Raw genomic sequence first — 17,530 nt, forward strand, 5'->3', positions numbered from 1 at the left:
AAGTTAAATTAATTTATCTTGTTAAAAAGTCTTGTAGAATAAAATTGAAAGACAAAACTATTAAGTCCAACAAAATAAAAATACAAAAATCTTAGGAGATTTAAAGCAAGTCAACTAAACAAAACTAATCCGGAAATTTATCCTTCAACTAAATTAGAAAAAACTATTAGATATCATTCCATCACACAAGCATGTAATTGTCAATCACAAATTACAAGCTATATCCAACTTTAACAAATCCTAAAGGATTATCCCTGTCCCTTTGCCTTCAAGCCTGGTTGCTTGCTTGCTTCATGTACGGTGGGATTGGTTGGATACCCAGAGGAACCTTGGCACCTCATCAACCCAAAAATAGACACCACGATAGTCACATGTTACTGGGTCGCTAATTCTGAAAAATGTCATGCATAAATGCTTGAAAGGGCATGGAAGAATGTAAGACGTTCAAATGAACTACAGTGCAGAGTTATTACATTGAATGAAATGGAAAATCCCCAAGTCATAATCCGATCACCAGTAGAGACACATTCAACTGATACAATATTATTCAGCAATTGTAGAGATACCCTTCTAAATTTCTACTAAATCTTGTCTCTCAGACAATGCATCATTTCAGGCCTTGATGGTTACACTGCACAAGCACTGTCCAGACGGCTTTATTTCAGAAGTCTGCCACTCTGAACCTGGAGAAGCATTAGGATCATACAACAGAGTATGATAATCTGGTGCTTTCTCCAGTGAGAACAATAAAAGCTTCCCATCAAGTATTCCAAACTGAAAACCAATACTTGAGCTCCCAGTTACTGGAACTGGAACCATTTTCCACGAATTATCTTCTGGATTAAATATTGCTAGTTTCCGCTGATTCTTCCACTCCATACAGAAGAGCTTCTTTCCCAGCACAGCATGAGCAGTAACCATGACACAACCATTCTTCATTTCACACCATGTGTGCCTCTCAGGATTGTACACATCAACTTTCTTTGAATTGCCAATGGTGAAGCTTGACCTTCCTCCCATGACATAAAGCTTCCCTTCAAAGCTGCAAGCAAAGCAGCCCCACCTTGGGCGACGAAGACTCTCTATCAGGGTCCACTTTTTAGTGTCAGGGTCATATGTCTCAGCACTTGAGAGACTATCACCATCTACTCCATAGCCTCCAACAGCATAAACTTTGCCATTGACCTCTGCACATGCAAAATCATAGCGTGCAACATTCATGCTTGACAATTTGCTCCAGCTGCAATCACAAAGGTAATTGGGTGATTAACTAGTGAGAATCATGAATAAATCCAAAGGAGCACTCAATGTATGCCGATCAAATAATAAAGTAGATCAAATCATACCCAAGAGCAACTCCAGATCTTAACAATGACAATTTTTGGATCTAACATTAGTTCCAAAAGAGATGAACAAACATAGAGGAGGTTACTTCATTCTTGATCATTTAATAAACTGGTAATCTAAAGTTATTTCTAATGCAGCTGATAAGTTGGAAGGAAAATTTTTCAGTAAAACCACCAAATCAGAGTTGACCCATAAAGAGATTAGTTCATAGATTTTTCAAAATGGCCAGAAAGATTCACGACAGAAATAATACTTCTTTGTTATCCAAACACAGAACAATGAACTAGACTCTCTCCCCGGCCTCCAGCCCCCAAGCTAGCCAAATATCAAAATATAGACCATGATATACGTGAGATTATAACAAGGAAAAGTTTATCTACTTAGTAAAACCTGGCAGGTAGACGATATAGACAGACACAACTATAGACGGAAGATTATATGCTTGTATGGAAGACAGACCTGTTGAGGCAAGAATCATATTCATAAACGTCTGCTGAAGCAGAGCCAGTTCCATCAATAACAGAATAGCCAGCCATGACAAGAAGCTTCCCATTAAGAGCAACTACCCCAAACCCAGCCTTAACAGAACCAGGCATCAGTGGAAGCTGACGTCTCTGTCCTAAGCAATCCAACACCTCCCACTGGCTTTGCGTTCCTTCTGAATCCACAGTTAGGACATATAGAAGTTCCTCAAGCAACCCAGCCAGTTTTCGTACAACAAGGAATTCTTTGCTTTTCATAAATGATCTCCATTTCTTGCAAACAGCCCCCATTGATGGAAAGTAGGGACGAGGAACGAGTGCAAGGCAATACTTTGCAACATCATCTGGCAGCCCAGGTAGAATGGGGCTGTCAATATCATCAGCAACCCGAGAAGGTAACTGAAGGTTGTTCTTCGAATAAGTTAACTTAGCTTGGGTGAGTGAAGTTAAGAAAGACATGTCCATGTTGGTCAATCTCTTCTTTCCACCCACAAAACCCGGCATTTTCAAGAAATCAAGAGACATGTAGATGATTATTGTTTTCAATCTACAGTATCTTCCAAGAATGTATAAAAACTTTCAAATGACAGATGTTCAATTAAAGAAACTCGTGATAACCATCACCTATAGGAATCTTACAAGACCAAGGCATAAAAGATGTTGCAGATCGAATTGCTTGAGCCGTATATGCTGAGGATTTTTTGTGTCTTGTCCAGTCCGATTCATAATCCATACCAGAAATTTTGCTATTGAGGTGATTCCTCTTAATTGTTTTATTCAGAGTGTATTGTAAGCCTCTAAAGTAGTCTCTTGCCATACACACTGCCCAAGTATCTACAATAACAGTAGCAACATTAAAACAGATGCAAATAATCAATATTTTTCCATGAGCTAAGAATTTAAAAAACCCATCCCATACTTCCCCTTTAACAGACATACCAGTCAAGGCCATTGGTAACTCTTAGCCCCCTGTGACTTCCATCTTCATTGGAGTCAATATCTAACAGCCTGATCAAATGGAAAAGGAACAAAAGTTAATTTAGAAGTAATAAAAACATGAACTTTAGGGAATTAAAAAAAAAAAAAAACAGCATTCTAAGTTAAATTTTTTAAGAGTGTAAAAAAATGGCCTCTAGTCTCGACTATTCCACCTAGATTTCGCAATAGTATTCAATAGGAATCATATAGAGGCCTTGTTGAATGTCGATAATGCAACAGAAAAAATTTAAAAAGTAAAACCAAATACTATTATCTTTCTTTTCTTTTCTTTTTCTAAAATTATAACCATTTTTTCCCCCATAACAAAAGGAAAAGGTGCATACTTCATTTCCAAAGGCAAATAAATGGTATTGACACAACTAACATTCCATAGACATTATTACGCTCAAGGTAAATTCAAAGGAAAAACAAAAAGCACAAATATCAAGTTCACCTAACTTTCTAAAATAGAATAAGACATAAAGAATCAAGTTAATTAATTATGTCCTCGTAAAACTTGATTTTGAACAGGTCAGATGAAAAAAAAAAAAAACATTTTAAAATCCTTGGAGAAAACCTACAAAACAGAATCTCCAGTGAACCAGATCTAAAAATCAGTAAAATAGATCGCCAAATAGTATGATAAAATTTTACAGCTAGATGATTCATATTAGAGAATGAAAATGCTAGATCTTATACTATTGCAATCAAAGAATCGAAACTCTAAAGCTACAAGAATGATAAAAAGATCAAACCGAGCAATAAAGAAGATAATTAAACTACAAGCCATCTCAACAGAGCTAGAAAAGGCACTCAAAAATGCAAATCCAAGAAAAAGAAAAACTATTAGGTTCAGTATTGGAGAATAAACACAAATAGAAACCATCTAATGAATTAAAAATAGCCATGATAACTTAAACAAAAAAGAAGAGAGATAAAACCAAGAAACAGTAACAGAAGCAAGAAACAAGCAAATCTACTTGATATTTACAAGAATTAACAATCTAAGCAGAAGAATAATAAATGCTGATAGATCTAAAGCTTGGAAGAAAATCTAGAAACAAATAACAGAGAGTGATAAAAGAAAGAGAGAAGAGGGGTTTAACCTGAAAGATGAAACAATAAATTATCCAAAAGAGAGGTGCGTTCAAGAAAAAGAAAATATGGAAGATTTGCGTGGAGCTAGAGAAAGAGATAAATGAGGATTAATATAGAGAGAGAGTGATAAAGAAATGGAAGTTTAAGGATAAAACTGACAGAGAGAGACCACGTCAGGGACTCAGGATCAGATTTCTTCTTCACATCCGGATATCAAGGAAATCAAGAAAGTGAACGACCCTCTTGTTCTTGTGTTTTTGTGCCTGGGTTCGTGTTAGTCTCTTCCCAATATAAAGGACTAGCATTAGCTTCGGGTTTTCTGTTTTTTCTAAGAAAAAAGAAATTAAAAAGAATATTATTTACACATATATATTTGTCTCTTTTCCAGGAATATTAGTTCGTTTGTCTGAAATGGACCAATTATATGATATGGTAATAATGATGTTACCATATCCTAATAAGTCGATTTCAGACAAACTAAACAGACATTGTTTCTCAATCTATTTATGCAAATGGTGTTAGTATTATCTCTTTTAGCTACAAATGGAAAGTGGGAGTCCAATATGATACATTACTCAAATTTAAATATATGCAAAAAAAAAAAACAATTAAATATTTTAGACAATTTTTAAACCAATAATAGTAAGATTTTAACTATTTAATATAAAATGAGCACCTTAAATATTTTTAACCAATTTTGTATAATATTTTTTAATTAGTTTAAATTGTTGCTTTCAAGTCATTAATATTACTTAAACGTGACTTATTTTATTTAAACTAGTATTACAGAATCTAATTTTAAAATTTAGAAGACAAAATTTTAATATAAAAATAATATAAAATTCAAAAATTTTAAAAATAACTAACTAAATTCTCAAGTGACAAAATTAAATTAGAATCCTAAAATCTTACCAAAAGAATGAATCCTTATAAAAACATTTAAGATTTGATGAAATAAAAAAAAAATTAAGGATGTTACTATAATTTTATAAACTTTTTATTAGGGATATTAAAATAGATTAGTGGGTCATATTCAAATAACACCATTAAGGTCATCAGAATAGGACCTATCTGAATACAAAAGTGTTTTAACAAGTTATAAATTGTTGTCTTTCTCTAGTTCAGTTTTTCTGTTTAGATTTACAATAGGAAATGACTGAAGGGTGAAGGGTTTAATTTTACTGTCAAGACTATTTTTGCTTCTCAAGATTTTTTTTGGCTCTTTTTGTTCTGCAAAAGATTCATTATATGAAGGAAAATTCAATATGGAGAAGTGATAATACTAACTAAAATTTTAAAATTGTTGAGAAGAATGCGAATCGATAAGTAGTGGGATTCCAAAATTATCAAGTGGGAATTGGAAGGAAGGATTGATTATGCACTTTTTATAATGAGAAATAAAGAACACCATTCATTGATCATCACTTTCCATGATTCATTTTCCTTTTTGTAGATTCTCCTTGCTGAGTAGTGTTTTTCCTTTTCCCTATATCTTTTGTGGATATCCCATCCCAATTACAATGCAACTATATATCTTTTAATCAAATTAATAATATAGTAAAAATAATAATAAAATTGCTCATTTTTTATTTGTTAAAAACGACAATTAATTATATATTACGGTCCATATTTATTTAATAAGAATTTAGTTAAAATAAATTAATACGTGGCCATTCAAAAAAAATGATCTGAGTGAGTATCTATCATACCTGAGGAAGATATTAATAAAGTAGAATCAAGCAAAAACCAATGAGATGCACAAATGGGTCGATTTTGGAAAGGAGATATGAAGATTGCTGCAAAAGAATATATGTGGTGTGGAGGCTAATTAAGAAAACTGTCAAATTCAAGGAGATTCTTCATATATATAATTGGTTGTTGTAACCAGTGGAAGCCATAGCAGTGCTGCATCTCCTTCAACTCGAAGCTTCTAAATGTCATTGACGTGTCAGGTTAAGAATCAATCCTGCAATGCTGAACCTTTGACGTGCATGTAATATTCCTTTGATTATCCAGATTTTGTATGGAGAGAGAGGTCCATGGCTGCCACACTCTTTCTCCCGTGCTTTCTCTCTTGCGTAAATAATATGGCCACATTTTTGTTGGTATGTATAATTTTGTGGCTGACAGGTTTTGAGAGATGACACTTCAATTTCAATGCTGATCTTCTCTCGTAAGAAATTACTTGTACATCAATGTTGTCATATACAGCCATCCAATACAATTACTCCAATTTCAATTATAAAAAGAATTAATTAAAAATAAATGTTTGGTAAGTGGTTGTGAGGGTGTGGCACATTTAACAGTTGATTAGGTCATTAAGTTAAAAGGCAGATTATTTTGTCAATGGGGGTGGACCTGGTTGCAAAAAGTGGTTGAGTAGTTGGGTCAAGTCACAAGTGGCGGAGTCGGGTCGAAGTTGACGGCGAGATAGGCTACTGGTTACTGGGAATCTTGACGGGACCCACAATGGCAGAGGAATTTTCAAGTGCGGATAGTTTAGTTAGCCAATTGCGTCGACCGCCCGGCTCGGCAGATTTTGGTTGGATCAGCTCATCTGGTTGTGCTTGGGATAAGTATAAATCTACATCTCGACGGAAAAAGACAGATATGATGGAGGCACGGCACACAGTTTTATAAACCGAAACATCACACTTAATGATAGCTCTGTCGTAAAAGGCAAAATGTATATTATAATTTATACAATTGTTAAATCAGCCTCTTTTTCTTTTTCTTATTAAAGTGTTGGGAGGTATTTCCTTCTTTCTTATATAATTTAATTCCCACGTTTAGAATTTTTCTAATTTCATTATTATGTTCAACATAATATATATATATATATATATATATATATATTAAATTAAGCAGAATAACACAAGAGTGGATTATAATATTTTATATTATTCTTAAATACCCAATAAAAATATAAATTTAAACTGTGTTTATTAAAATATTTAAATTATTTATGATAAAATTCTATATATGCATCCAGTTTCGAATTTAAGTTATTTAATTAAAATCTATTAATGGTAAGAGAGAGAATAATATAATTTAATTAAGATTACACATGACATAGATGATTCATAGTGTGGCAATTTTTGAAACATCCTTCATATATTTGTGTATTTTATAAAAATAAGTAAAAGAAAAATGATGGACTAAAAGAATACATAACATTACAATTTATCTTTTAAACTTTATAATCCAATCAATACAGTAATAAATCTCCTTTAGGAACTATGCATTTATGTAGATTTTCGTAGTAAAATATTGAATGATAATTTAATTTTAAATATTTTTATAAATATTTTATTATTCACAGCATAAAAAATTTATAAACCTAATTGCAATGTACTGAATATTTGGTTAGATTAAATATTAATTTTCTAATTTTGATTTATCATAATTTTTTCAAAATCTTAAATTTTATTTTGATATTTTTTCAATCTTAATTTTATTTTATATTAATTTTTAATTTTTAAAAATTATTTTATAAAAAAAGGTGAATTGATATAAAAAAATTAAATAACCATATATAAGTGTCAATGAATTTCTATAATTCTTTTTGTTTAACTATAAAAATAGTTATAGAAAGAAGGATCCAATCAACTATGGAGAAGTGTTGACTAATTTAAATAGAGACGTAATTAACATAAAAAGTTAATTAAATTATATTATAAAGATACTAAATGCATAATAATTTAATAATGAAGGATATATTGTGGAATTGTGGTCACCTAATACAAGAGGTTTAAAGCATGTCTATCAACTTCATTAGTCATTACGCAAACTTTATGTGTCATATAAAAAATCTTTTTTTATATTTACCAACGGCTGATATTTGCCCACAACAGCTGTCTACTAGAAGTAGACGTGGAGATTGTTTATTATTCATCCCTGCTTATCATATCTCCTACTCCTTACAAATCTTCAACTTTGGATTTTTCCTTTCTTTCTTTTCTAAATTGTTTAGAAATGCTAAGTATTTCATTTATTTTTGTCTCAATTTTTTTAATAAATAAATTTAATTTATCATATTATTTACAGATTAAATTAATTCTTATTCATATATTATTTTTATTATATTACTTTTTAATATTTTAAAATTAAAAAATAATTTTATAAATATATTACATTGCCACAATAGGAAATAAGAATTTGAACAAAATAAATATATTATATAATATTATTTAATTTTTAAAAATAATTATTTCGTTTATTTTCATTCTAACCCTTACTTATCTAATAAGATATATAATATTTTATTAAATTACCTTTTAATATTAGTTCCAAACAAATTCGAGTTGCTTATTAAAAAAATAAATAGATATTGCTTGCTATACATAGCTTTGCACAGTGATTGATATGAGATGAATCTTCATATGAACTGGTTGATGGAACCAATTAAATGGTAATGTAACTAGTTGGTCTTATTGTGAGCTATATGTTTAACATGACAGTAAATATATATATTTTTATTTGAAAATAATTTTAAATTTGAAATTTTCTTTTTCTTTTAATATAAATAAAAGAATCATTGATAGTTAATAATTTTTTAAAAAAATATTAAATTAACATTACTTTCGAATATAAAAAATAAAAATATAATATCTAATAATATATAAAAATCTAATTATGATCATCAATCACCTTAATAAAGTAATATATTATTATTCTATCATAAATAACTGAAATTTCATGTCAACTTTATAGTTAAATTTTTTATAATTTAATTATTAAAATAGTAATTTTAGATTTTTTATTATTTATTTTCTATCATAGAGAACAATACTCACATAATAAAAAAATAAAATGATGAGGAAAAGAAAGAGACACATAGAAGTATGAAACCTTTTATGGATTTGATGAATGTAATTATTTTACATAATTAAAATAATATATATATATATATATATTTAACTTTATTAATTTAATTTATGAATAATCGGAAATATAAATTGATAAAGTGAAGCCACGTGCATTTGACTTGGATCCATATCTACTCGGCGTATAAATCCAAATCCTAAACCCTAATATTGGGAGATGAATTTGCCACGTATAAAAGGTGAATTGCGATTCCTATTCCTTTTCCAATTCCACCCTAGCCTACGCCGTGCAATAGCTTCAACAAAAAGAACATTTATTATTTCTAATCGATATTACTGAGTGTTTAAATTTTCTCTTTATACCTAAAATTGCATTTCTTCTTCATTATTCATCAATATCAATCAAAAATATTATTATTTAATAATTAAATAATAAAAATATTTATCTCTTATTATACAGTTTATATAATCTATTATACTCTAAATTAAAAAATAAAAATATATCTGTAACAATTATACTCGACACGTTTTAAATTAATTTTAAATACATATAATACTATATTAATTTAATATAAGTTAACATCTGGAATATAGGTTATATATATATATACATTGTCAACTAAATGTATAAAATTTGTTTTAACGTCAAGGATAGGATTGAATCGAAGTGATGAAACTAATAAAACCTAACATTAGTTAAGTTAGGGGGCACTGAAGATGGTTGTGAATTAATGACTCTTTGGCAACCTAAGAGGGTGGTTTCTTTTCTTCCTACCATTTTTCAAATGAAAAAAGAGGAAATTTGGCTTAATTCCTACTTCAGGAACCGACCGCAGCATTTCACTATGTTTTTATACATAAAAATAATAATTTAGGTATATGATTGTCAACTATTAAGAAGGAAGGAACAAAATTAATCAATTGCTTTCGTGTTTATCCAAACAAATCTATATCCCAATTTTTATATTATTTACCTATTCGGAATTTTTTAATATTATATAATGTATATTATAGAGGTGAGAAAGAAAGAGTCGATTATACGTAAAATCATAAACTAATGTGGGTATTTTATTTATTTGTAGAGAGTCATAATGTGACATTTAAAGGATTTAAAATTTAAAATTGCTAAAAATAAAAAAATGTAATTATTAATAATAATAACGTGGGGGCAAAGCCTCCGATGTATAAATATGCAAGAATTATTATAAATCCAACCAAATGGTAATCTATACAAAGAGAAAAGGATTAAATGAATTTTGTATTTTCTTTTTGACAGAAACAAGTTTTGTACTTAACCACTATGTAAACAGTAAGATTATTACCCATAGAATTTTAAGTCAAGATGAGACGACAAAATGGTAAGGTTAAATAAGACAAACATAAAATTATTATTTAGTGTTTCATTTTTTCCTCTAAATTGTAATAGAGAATCAAGAATGATGGCTTATTTTATAGATCGAATTTCTTGTTAAAAAAAGAATGAGATTTTTTCCATTTTCTCCGAGTATAAACAACAAGGGTCTAATCTAACCCTTGTCCATAAGTCCTGGGTCCAATTTGGCCCTTTGTCCTTGAAAAACCATATATAGGGTAAGCTTTTTTGTAACCCAGCATGCGAGCAATGGCCCATTTGTTTAAACTCGTCCATTGCCAAATTCTCGAGACTTATAAACACAGCCTAATTAGAGTCCACTTGGCAGTTGGTTTCTGCCACCCCTGGATGCCCACTTCGTCCTTGGGTGATCTCCTAATTCCGATAAGTGAGTGGAGACCGTGGATTTTTGTTGTAAGAAATACAAATACTTATACATTGATGATAAAGGATCAAGTTGTTGGATTTCTATAAGATAAAAGAGGTTCAGAAATGGTGCTGCAGGTGTTCCGGCTACCCCATTTTCATGACTAAGTTAGTTCCTCAAGTATTGATAAAAGAATAGTTGAGAAAAAAAGAAAAAAAAGAGTTGGTACTGTTTTGCAATTCCATTTTAGAGGTTAAGGATATTGTAACTAAATTGGGTTGCGAAAATGTAATTAAAATGGTTTTGGAAACTCCGAAACGACGACGAGTCATACGATACTAGCATTAAAAAGACAATCGTTTGCTCTTGCATACCGCTAGAAGCAAAAAATGGATTAAAATGCTCTAAAACTGGACCGGCAAACTTTATCCATCCAACAAACAACCGTCAAAATAATAATAATAATAATAATAATCGTTTCTGAACTACTAGACACAGCTACAGTTACAGCTACTGCCATTTTACTCATGCCGATCGCTTCAATCTCTCTCTTCCGTTACCGAACTCCCACCACCTTCCACTACCACCACCTCCTCCGCCACATAACCATCTCCCGCCACCTCCCAATCACTGTATCCAAACAGCAGCAGCAGCAGCAGCAACAAAAGAACCCTAACAATATCTCTAGAAAACCCCAACAGCCAAACAAATACATCCTCAAAGCCAGACAAACCTTAGTCAAAGAATATTCCTCACTTTCGCCAATCCTCTCACCGGATACCAAACCAAACCTCTCCGATTCTCAAGCCGTCGGCACTGTTGCTGCTGCTCAAGCCAACTTCATGCGCGTAATCATTCAATCCCTACCGCCTTCTTCTGGAACCTTCCTGAAGAGTCCAGAAGAAGAGGATAGTAGAATCGGTGTTGAGTTGTTGTGTGTGGTGAGAGCAGTGTTAAAGAAGATAAGACGGAGAGTTTTAGTAGGTGATAAGGTGGTTGTGGGGTCCATTGATTGGGTAGACCGCAGGGGTATGATTGAGAATGTGTTTCAACGGAGTACGGAGATTTTGGATCCTCCGGTTGCTAATGTTGATCATTTGTTAGTGCTTTTCTCTATGGACCAACCCAAGATTGAACCGTTTGCGTTAACTCGGTTTTTGGTTGAGGCTGAGTCTACTGGCATTCCTTTGACTCTTGCTCTAAATAAATCTGAGCTTGTTGACGAAGAGGTTGGTTAGGTTTTCTTTGTTTAACTTTGGATGCTGAAGCAGCAATGTATTTATAGTTTTTTGAAATTTTGGTAAATTACTGTGAGTTATGGTGAGACTTATGAATAATTGCTGCTTGTGATGTGGTAATGGCATATTTGGTTGCATTTATATGAAAATCAATTTGTTTCATGATGTTTAGCGTAGTCGATAGTAGTTGTATATAATGGCAGGACGGCTTTAGTTTGGCATAATCTTGGAGTTTAAAATAATTTTGAACGTGTAATCTGGCCTGCAATTTATGTGACTGATTGATTTTTAGTGAATTTCAGTCAGAGTGTGAGAGTTTTGATAATGGTTGGAGTTCTGAATTGTACATGATAAGAGTGAAATATAGGAATTTTATGCTAGAAGCAAATATATAATGTCCCTGCTGTTACTTTATCTTGTCTTAGTTTGTCATTGCCATGGTGGTTCGACTACATAGGTTAGCAGTGTAGGTTTTTTTCTTTTGTGCGTGGTTTTATTTAACTTTATTATGTTAATTCTCAAAGAATTTTTTTATGAATTTACTATTGCTTGGCTTATGCATATGATTGCTCGAAAGACTACTAGCTTCTCACAACAACAGAGAGCATAAGCAGCAGTAAATTAGTTTCGTTTTAGTCTTTTCATTTTCAGTAACTATAGTTGTAATGTTTGTCTGACGTATCCAGACACTGATTGCTTGGAAGTCTAGACTGCGTAGCTGGGGCTATGAACCGCTGTTCTGCAGTGTTGAGTCCAAACTTGGTCTTGACTCGCTTGCATATATTTTGAGGGAACAGACAACGGTCATTGTGGGACCTAGTGGAGTTGGGAAATCTAGTCTGATCAATGCTCTAAGGAACAAACCCCGTGCTTGTGATGTTGCAGAAAATGATAATTGGTTTGACCCTGTGGGTTTGATCTTTCTGCTTTTTACCTTACTTTTTTTTGTTTTTCTTTTGTCCGTAGATCTGTAATTTTTAGACTTGGCTTCTGTTCATGTACTTTTACCAGATGTTGGGCAGTAAGTGGTTTGAAGAACAGCGTGTTGGGGAAGTTTCAACTAGAAGTGGCAGAGGGAAGCATACCACTCGCAATGTCTCTTTGCTTCCACTATCTGCTGGTGGTTATCTTGCTGATACTCCTGGGTTTAACCAGCCTAGTTTGCTGAAAGTAACAAAGCAATCTCTTGCAGAGACATTCCCTGAGGTTTGAGTTGTCACCTGACTTATAATCAGATGCTTCACTGATTTGTCTGATTTACCAGGTTGGAGCCTGCTTTATTCAATTGACATCTTTGTTTCAGATCCAGAAAATGCTTAGTTCTGGCGGTCCTGCTAAATGCTCATTCAATGATTGCTTACATCTTGGTGAACCTGGGTGCATTGTAAATGGGGATTGGGAGAGATATTCCTTCTACTTTCAACTTCTTGATGAGATCAGAATCAGGGAAGAATTTCAGTTGAGGACTTATGGAACCAAAAAGGAGGGTGACGTAAGGTATGTCAAAGTATATACCATGTGTATGGCAGAGGCTTTGTATATATGGCGTTTCTGGTTTCATAATATCTTCTTGTATTTATCTCTTAAACTTGGAAAGTTTATCCTAGATTAACATTACTACTTAAAGCTTAAATTTCATGCATGTGATCAGCTGTCATTAGTGTACTTTCCAATGTTTGGAGGTATTCCTGGTATTGATCACTGAACTTTCAATGTGCCACTGGGCAGGTATAAAGTTGGAGATATGGGTGTCCAGCAAGCAGAGCCTCGTTTGGAACCTAAGAAGCATAGAAGACAGTCTCGCAAAAGGATCAACCAATCTCTATTGGATGAGTTGGATGAACTAGATGATGATGACAACTTACTGGATGAGGAAAACGATCCCATCTTAAGGGCACTGAAGAATGAAAATCAGTAGGAAGTTTAACACCCTCACTACATTGTAAATAATTAACTTTGATCCCCCACTGCCATTACAGAGATTGAGCTGAATTTGTATAGATCAGAATTTGAGGCCGATCAGCTTTGCTTTGAAGTGAATGATATTCCATGGTGGCAGCAAAATAAAGTTGCCTCTACTAACATGAATGGTCACTGCTGTCGTGCTTAATTGCTGGTACAGAGGCTGTATGCATAGTGTTTGAACACAAGAGATCCAACTGCAATTTCTTTGTTTTGAAAGAATGATGTATAGGTGGGTTATATCATTGTTGTGATTCAATCGTATACACTCTGCTGTCACTCGATGGAACTATTTTTCCTTACAAGGGACTTGGAGCATTACTCCTGATATCGTTAAATCACGAGTCTAATGACCTGACACTCCAGTCACCATTGCCATGTTTAGTATCTGATGCTGCCTCTCACTCCAATAGATCATAGGAAATGAAGATGTCTCCTCCTAATTGTGCGGATGGTAGAACTCCAGGAAATTTAATTGCAACGAGTAGCAACAAACAAGTTGGCAGGGCAGATTTGGGAAACAAAATCCAAGAAATACCACCCCATTTTGAATTCTTCAGGAAAGCTCGTGGCGTAGATGCACAAATTTAATGACCCACATTATCATTGCAGAAAAAAATTGATTTTATCAACTACATCAACATATCGGGTAATCCGCTGAATCATTCCATGCCCCAGATATTTAGATTCCAGGTGAATCTGACGTGTTCTAACCATAAAATCGCCGAAAATAATAGTTTCATGTAGCTCCATCAGAAAGCAATTTTATTCTCAATATAAAACATGCAGTGGATCCTAGAACGACCACACTCATTTATTCAATATTCACATAGCATTGACATCAAACTTTCAATGAACATGAGCCATTGGCCTTCGATAATACTTGCAAAAGCTAATCACTGAAATGGCATCAAAGAACTTTACGGGCGTAATCACCACTATAAAGTTTCCCACGCCAATCAGAATTCTATAGCAATTACTTGGGACAAATATGACTAAAAGCTTAATGGCTAGCACATATATTTGCACTTCAAACAACGCGACATGTTTCCCTAGAATGTAACTTCAGAGAAAGCATACACTGCCAACAGTCGGACACAAATTTAAGTTCCTATGTTTCAAGTTATACCCAAACGAGAACAAATGAGGTAATCTATGCTTCTCTGTGCTAATCTATCGTCTACAATAGTTAAGCCTTTCATGTTTATGTACTCATTCGTTTATGCTAGAAGAAAAGAAACCGAAGCATTGGCAACCACCTTATATTCTCATGGTTTGCTTCCACATGGATTCACCGCAAACCTAAAGTAAAAGCACACAAGGCCAACACTACACTTTAAACATAGATATTCTTGTTGCAAATTGCTCAAAACAAGATATATAAATTGTCAGACAAGAATGAACCAATTATGCAGTTAAATCACTGAAAAAAAGATACAACTTGTAAAACAAGTATATACAACCAATTACGCAATCTACTAGTATTCTCTACCTTCACTTGTGATGATAATATCAATTGCATTTAATACAGACCAATGCAGACCATTAAGGATTATTATAGATAATCAATCATAAATAATGAAATCAAGCAACAAAAGGAAAATAATATGTCCAGAAAACTGATAAAATTCTTGCCATTGTCTAAAGCTTTGAAAAGTTAATACCAAACAGAATTTACTTGTAACATCCAATTCGTTCACTGTTCGATCAAAAACAAACCCTAGGGATTGCTAAAAGACTTAAGATTTTCAAGAATCGTTTCTATTTTTTAGATGATTTCTTCTTGGAAGTAACAGATTGAACCTGAGGCTTAGGATGCTTATCGGCTTCGGTAGGATCAAGCCATTTAAGAGGGTTACGATTAAACCAAGGCCAATTAGGGACAGTAATTAAAGTAGTGAGAACAACACCAGCAGCGTAAATCTGAATCATCATTTGAAACGAACCCGTTGCGTAGCCTGCCATGAAAGCCACCACCGCAAATATTAACAGCATGATCTGCATTAGCTGCTCCGCTAGCTTTTGCCCTTGCCAATCCATCTACACAATAATCAAAAAATAAGATTAAAATAATTATGATAAATTGCGGAAAAACCTAATTTAAATTTGTAAGGAACTGAAGTGACAGGGAAAATCCTAATTTGTACTCGGAGGAATTGAAGTGACGGAGATAAAAGAGTATGTTCAGATCACGCCGAAGAGAGCGATGGTGTCCGGAAGAGAGAGGAATTCGAAATGAAGGTGGAACTAAATGGTAAAGTATTTGATTAAGTGGATCGACAACCGTTGGATCAGATTACTGGGAAAGTACCACAAGTAAAATGCCCTTTTTAGCAGTGCTATTTACCACAAAGTTAAAAAATTCTGGTTTAATCTTTTTGGAACGCGAATTGAAATTAATTTTATGTCATTTTTCATTTTCTATCACTTACTCTCACTAGTTATAAACTGGTAAATTTTCATTAAAGAGATTTAAACTCAATAAATATCTAACTTTCACAAGTGATATATAGATTATATAAAATACAATCTTAATTAATGTCATGAACATGCAGATGATTATAAAAATATAATTATGTAAGGTTTCAATAAATGAAAAATCTAAATATGTTTCTGTAAACATATGACTAAATATAGAGAAGGACATAAAACTTTTCAAGTACTAGGAATTGTAGGACTTTACCCCAAAGGGAGCCCTTCCAGAAATTCTCGACAGCGCAAGGACAAGCCAAGGCCGAAGAGGGGGTTTGGAAATAGTTTTCAACCAGCAATAGACGCGCCTCGGTTAGAACCTCACTAGCTGCGTCATTGCCCCAAGCGCAAAGATGTCGTTAACAATAATGGCTAGCTTCTTTTATTGGCAGCGCCTGCTCTTACGCACTCCCACATAATCGATGTGGGTTTTAGTATTCACATACACTTGTTCACTTCGCAACTCGCAATCTCACTATATTCACACATACTGATCGATTCGTTGTTCTACTGTTCATCTCTCCCCAAATAGATACCACATAATGAAATGAATTTCACCTGCGACAGGACTTCAGACTTCAGCACCCACCTTTCATGGGTGAATTACTTGGCAATTTACTTGTTAATCTTGAGAAGAATAAGACGAATACTTGACATTCCCAAGTTACGAAATTAAAGGACCATGTTTAAGAGTTGCTCTACTTGCCTTCTGCATGGTATTAATATACAAGTATTAAGGAGAATTATATGAAATATTAGAAGACCAAATATGATTTTGGTTCTCACAAGTAATATATGGAGATTATTACGTAGTAACAAAGCAGCACAATCAAATTGTAAAACCAGCGTAAATTGGAAATTAAATACATTGAAATTGAATTCCAATAACACACTAATTATTTCTAACTAAGAAGGTAAATTTTCATACATTTACAATATTTTGAATTTATTATATAATAAAATAAAATTAATATGTTTAAATTAAAGTTAGAGTTACATAAATCGTGTTATTAATCAAAATGAATACATCATTTTCTAATATTAGTTACTAGCTATGAAACATCTTATCACCAACAATAAAATTATAAATATTCTTTTCTTATAAACTAAAAAGTACATGGCTGATAATAGGCTTTTTTTGTTTTAACATTTTTAAATTGCTAATCTATTATTTTTATTTGTATGATAAAAATACATAAAAAGTAAAAAAATAAAATTAAATGATTTAAACTCAACTCAAACTCAGTTTATTTTCGTTTCTTAAATTATTTTATTTGAACTCGTTCGTACTCTCAGAACTGAGCCACAATAATGACATTTGAATAAGGCAGCTCATTATCACGCTCAACCTAATAGTGGAATAGAAAGACTACGGAAGTGTGTTTATT

The 17,530-nt window shown here is 32.6% G+C and overlaps 3 protein-coding genes and 1 non-coding gene across 7 annotated transcripts; 1 reads left to right on the forward strand and 3 right to left on the reverse strand.

Moving 5' to 3' along the window:
* Nucleotides 1-115: 115 nt before the first annotated feature.
* Nucleotides 116-4,225, reverse strand: LOC8286813 (F-box/kelch-repeat protein At1g67480). Of its 2 annotated transcripts, none has more exons than XM_002514885.4 (4): nt 3,914-4,225; nt 2,769-2,837; nt 1,807-2,663; nt 116-1,240 (listed from the first exon to the last, which is right to left on the reverse strand). In XM_002514885.4, exons 3-4 carry the CDS (start codon nt 2,352-2,354, stop codon nt 613-615), a joined length of 1,176 nt encoding a protein of 391 aa, XP_002514931.1. In that variant the 5' UTR covers nt 2,355-2,663; nt 2,769-2,837; nt 3,914-4,225; the 3' UTR covers nt 116-612. The 2 variants fall into 2 exon arrangements, with proteins under 2 accessions (XP_002514931.1, XP_048232926.1); XM_048376969.1 differs by having other exon boundaries at nt 4,065-4,223.
* Nucleotides 4,226-10,731: 6,506 nt separating this feature from the next.
* LOC8286811 (small ribosomal subunit biogenesis GTPase RsgA 1, mitochondrial) lies at nt 10,732-13,934 on the forward strand. 2 transcript variants are annotated; one of them, XM_002514883.4, is made up of 5 exons: nt 10,840-11,699; nt 12,395-12,616; nt 12,720-12,914; nt 13,012-13,205; nt 13,437-13,934. In XM_002514883.4, exons 1-5 carry the CDS (start codon nt 10,998-11,000, stop codon nt 13,624-13,626), a joined length of 1,503 nt encoding a protein of 500 aa, XP_002514929.2. In that variant the 5' UTR covers nt 10,840-10,997; the 3' UTR covers nt 13,627-13,934. The 2 variants fall into 2 exon arrangements, with proteins under 2 accessions (XP_048232568.1, XP_002514929.2); XM_048376611.1 differs by lacking the exon at nt 12,395-12,616 and having other exon boundaries at nt 10,732-11,699.
* Nucleotides 13,935-15,278: 1,344 nt separating this feature from the next.
* LOC8286810 (signal peptidase complex subunit 1) lies at nt 15,279-16,518 on the reverse strand. 2 transcript variants are annotated; one of them, XM_015716782.2, is made up of 2 exons: nt 16,354-16,518; nt 15,279-15,710 (listed from the first exon to the last, which is right to left on the reverse strand). In XM_015716782.2, the coding sequence occupies exon 2, from the start codon at nt 15,708-15,710 to the stop codon at nt 15,432-15,434; it is 279 nt and encodes a 92-aa protein (XP_015572268.1). In that variant the 5' UTR covers nt 16,354-16,518; the 3' UTR covers nt 15,279-15,431. The 2 variants fall into 2 exon arrangements, 1 of the variants encoding a protein (XP_015572268.1); XR_001534948.3 differs by lacking the exon at nt 16,354-16,518 and adding an exon at nt 15,818-16,346 and having other exon boundaries at nt 15,354-15,710.
* LOC112534097 lies at nt 16,346-16,497 on the reverse strand. The gene has a single exon (XR_003078404.1). It is a non-coding gene; the product is annotated as a U4 spliceosomal RNA (small nuclear RNA).
* Nucleotides 16,519-17,530: the final 1,012 nt, after the last annotated feature.

This window comes from Ricinus communis, chromosome 7 (genome assembly GCF_019578655.1).
Source record: "Ricinus communis isolate WT05 ecotype wild-type chromosome 7, ASM1957865v1, whole genome shotgun sequence".
Lineage (NCBI taxonomy): Eukaryota > Viridiplantae > Streptophyta > Magnoliopsida > Malpighiales > Euphorbiaceae > Ricinus > Ricinus communis.

What these genes read in the sequence shown, in the direction of transcription:
- LOC8286813 (XM_002514885.4), bottom strand. Translation starts at nt 2,354, where the DNA reads ATGTCTCTTGATTTCTTGAAAATGCCGGGTTTTGTGGGTGGAAAGAAG. An exon ending in TATGATTCTTGCCTCAACAG is followed by an intron (nt 1,241 to 1,806) that starts GTCTGTCTTCCA and finishes TTGTGATTGCAG; the next exon opens with CTGGAGCAAATTGTCAAGCA.
- LOC8286811 (XM_002514883.4), top strand. Translation starts at nt 10,998, where the DNA reads ATGCCGATCGCTTCAATCTCTCTCTTCCGTTACCGAACTCCCACCACC. An exon ending in TTGCAGAGACATTCCCTGAG is followed by an intron (nt 12,915 to 13,011) that starts GTTTGAGTTGTC and finishes TCTTTGTTTCAG; the next exon opens with ATCCAGAAAATGCTTAGTTC. An exon ending in AAAAAGGAGGGTGACGTAAG is followed by an intron (nt 13,206 to 13,436) that starts GTATGTCAAAGT and finishes GCCACTGGGCAG; the next exon opens with GTATAAAGTTGGAGATATGG.
- LOC8286810 (XM_015716782.2), bottom strand. Translation starts at nt 15,710, where the DNA reads ATGGATTGGCAAGGGCAAAAGCTAGCGGAGCAGCTAATGCAGATCATG.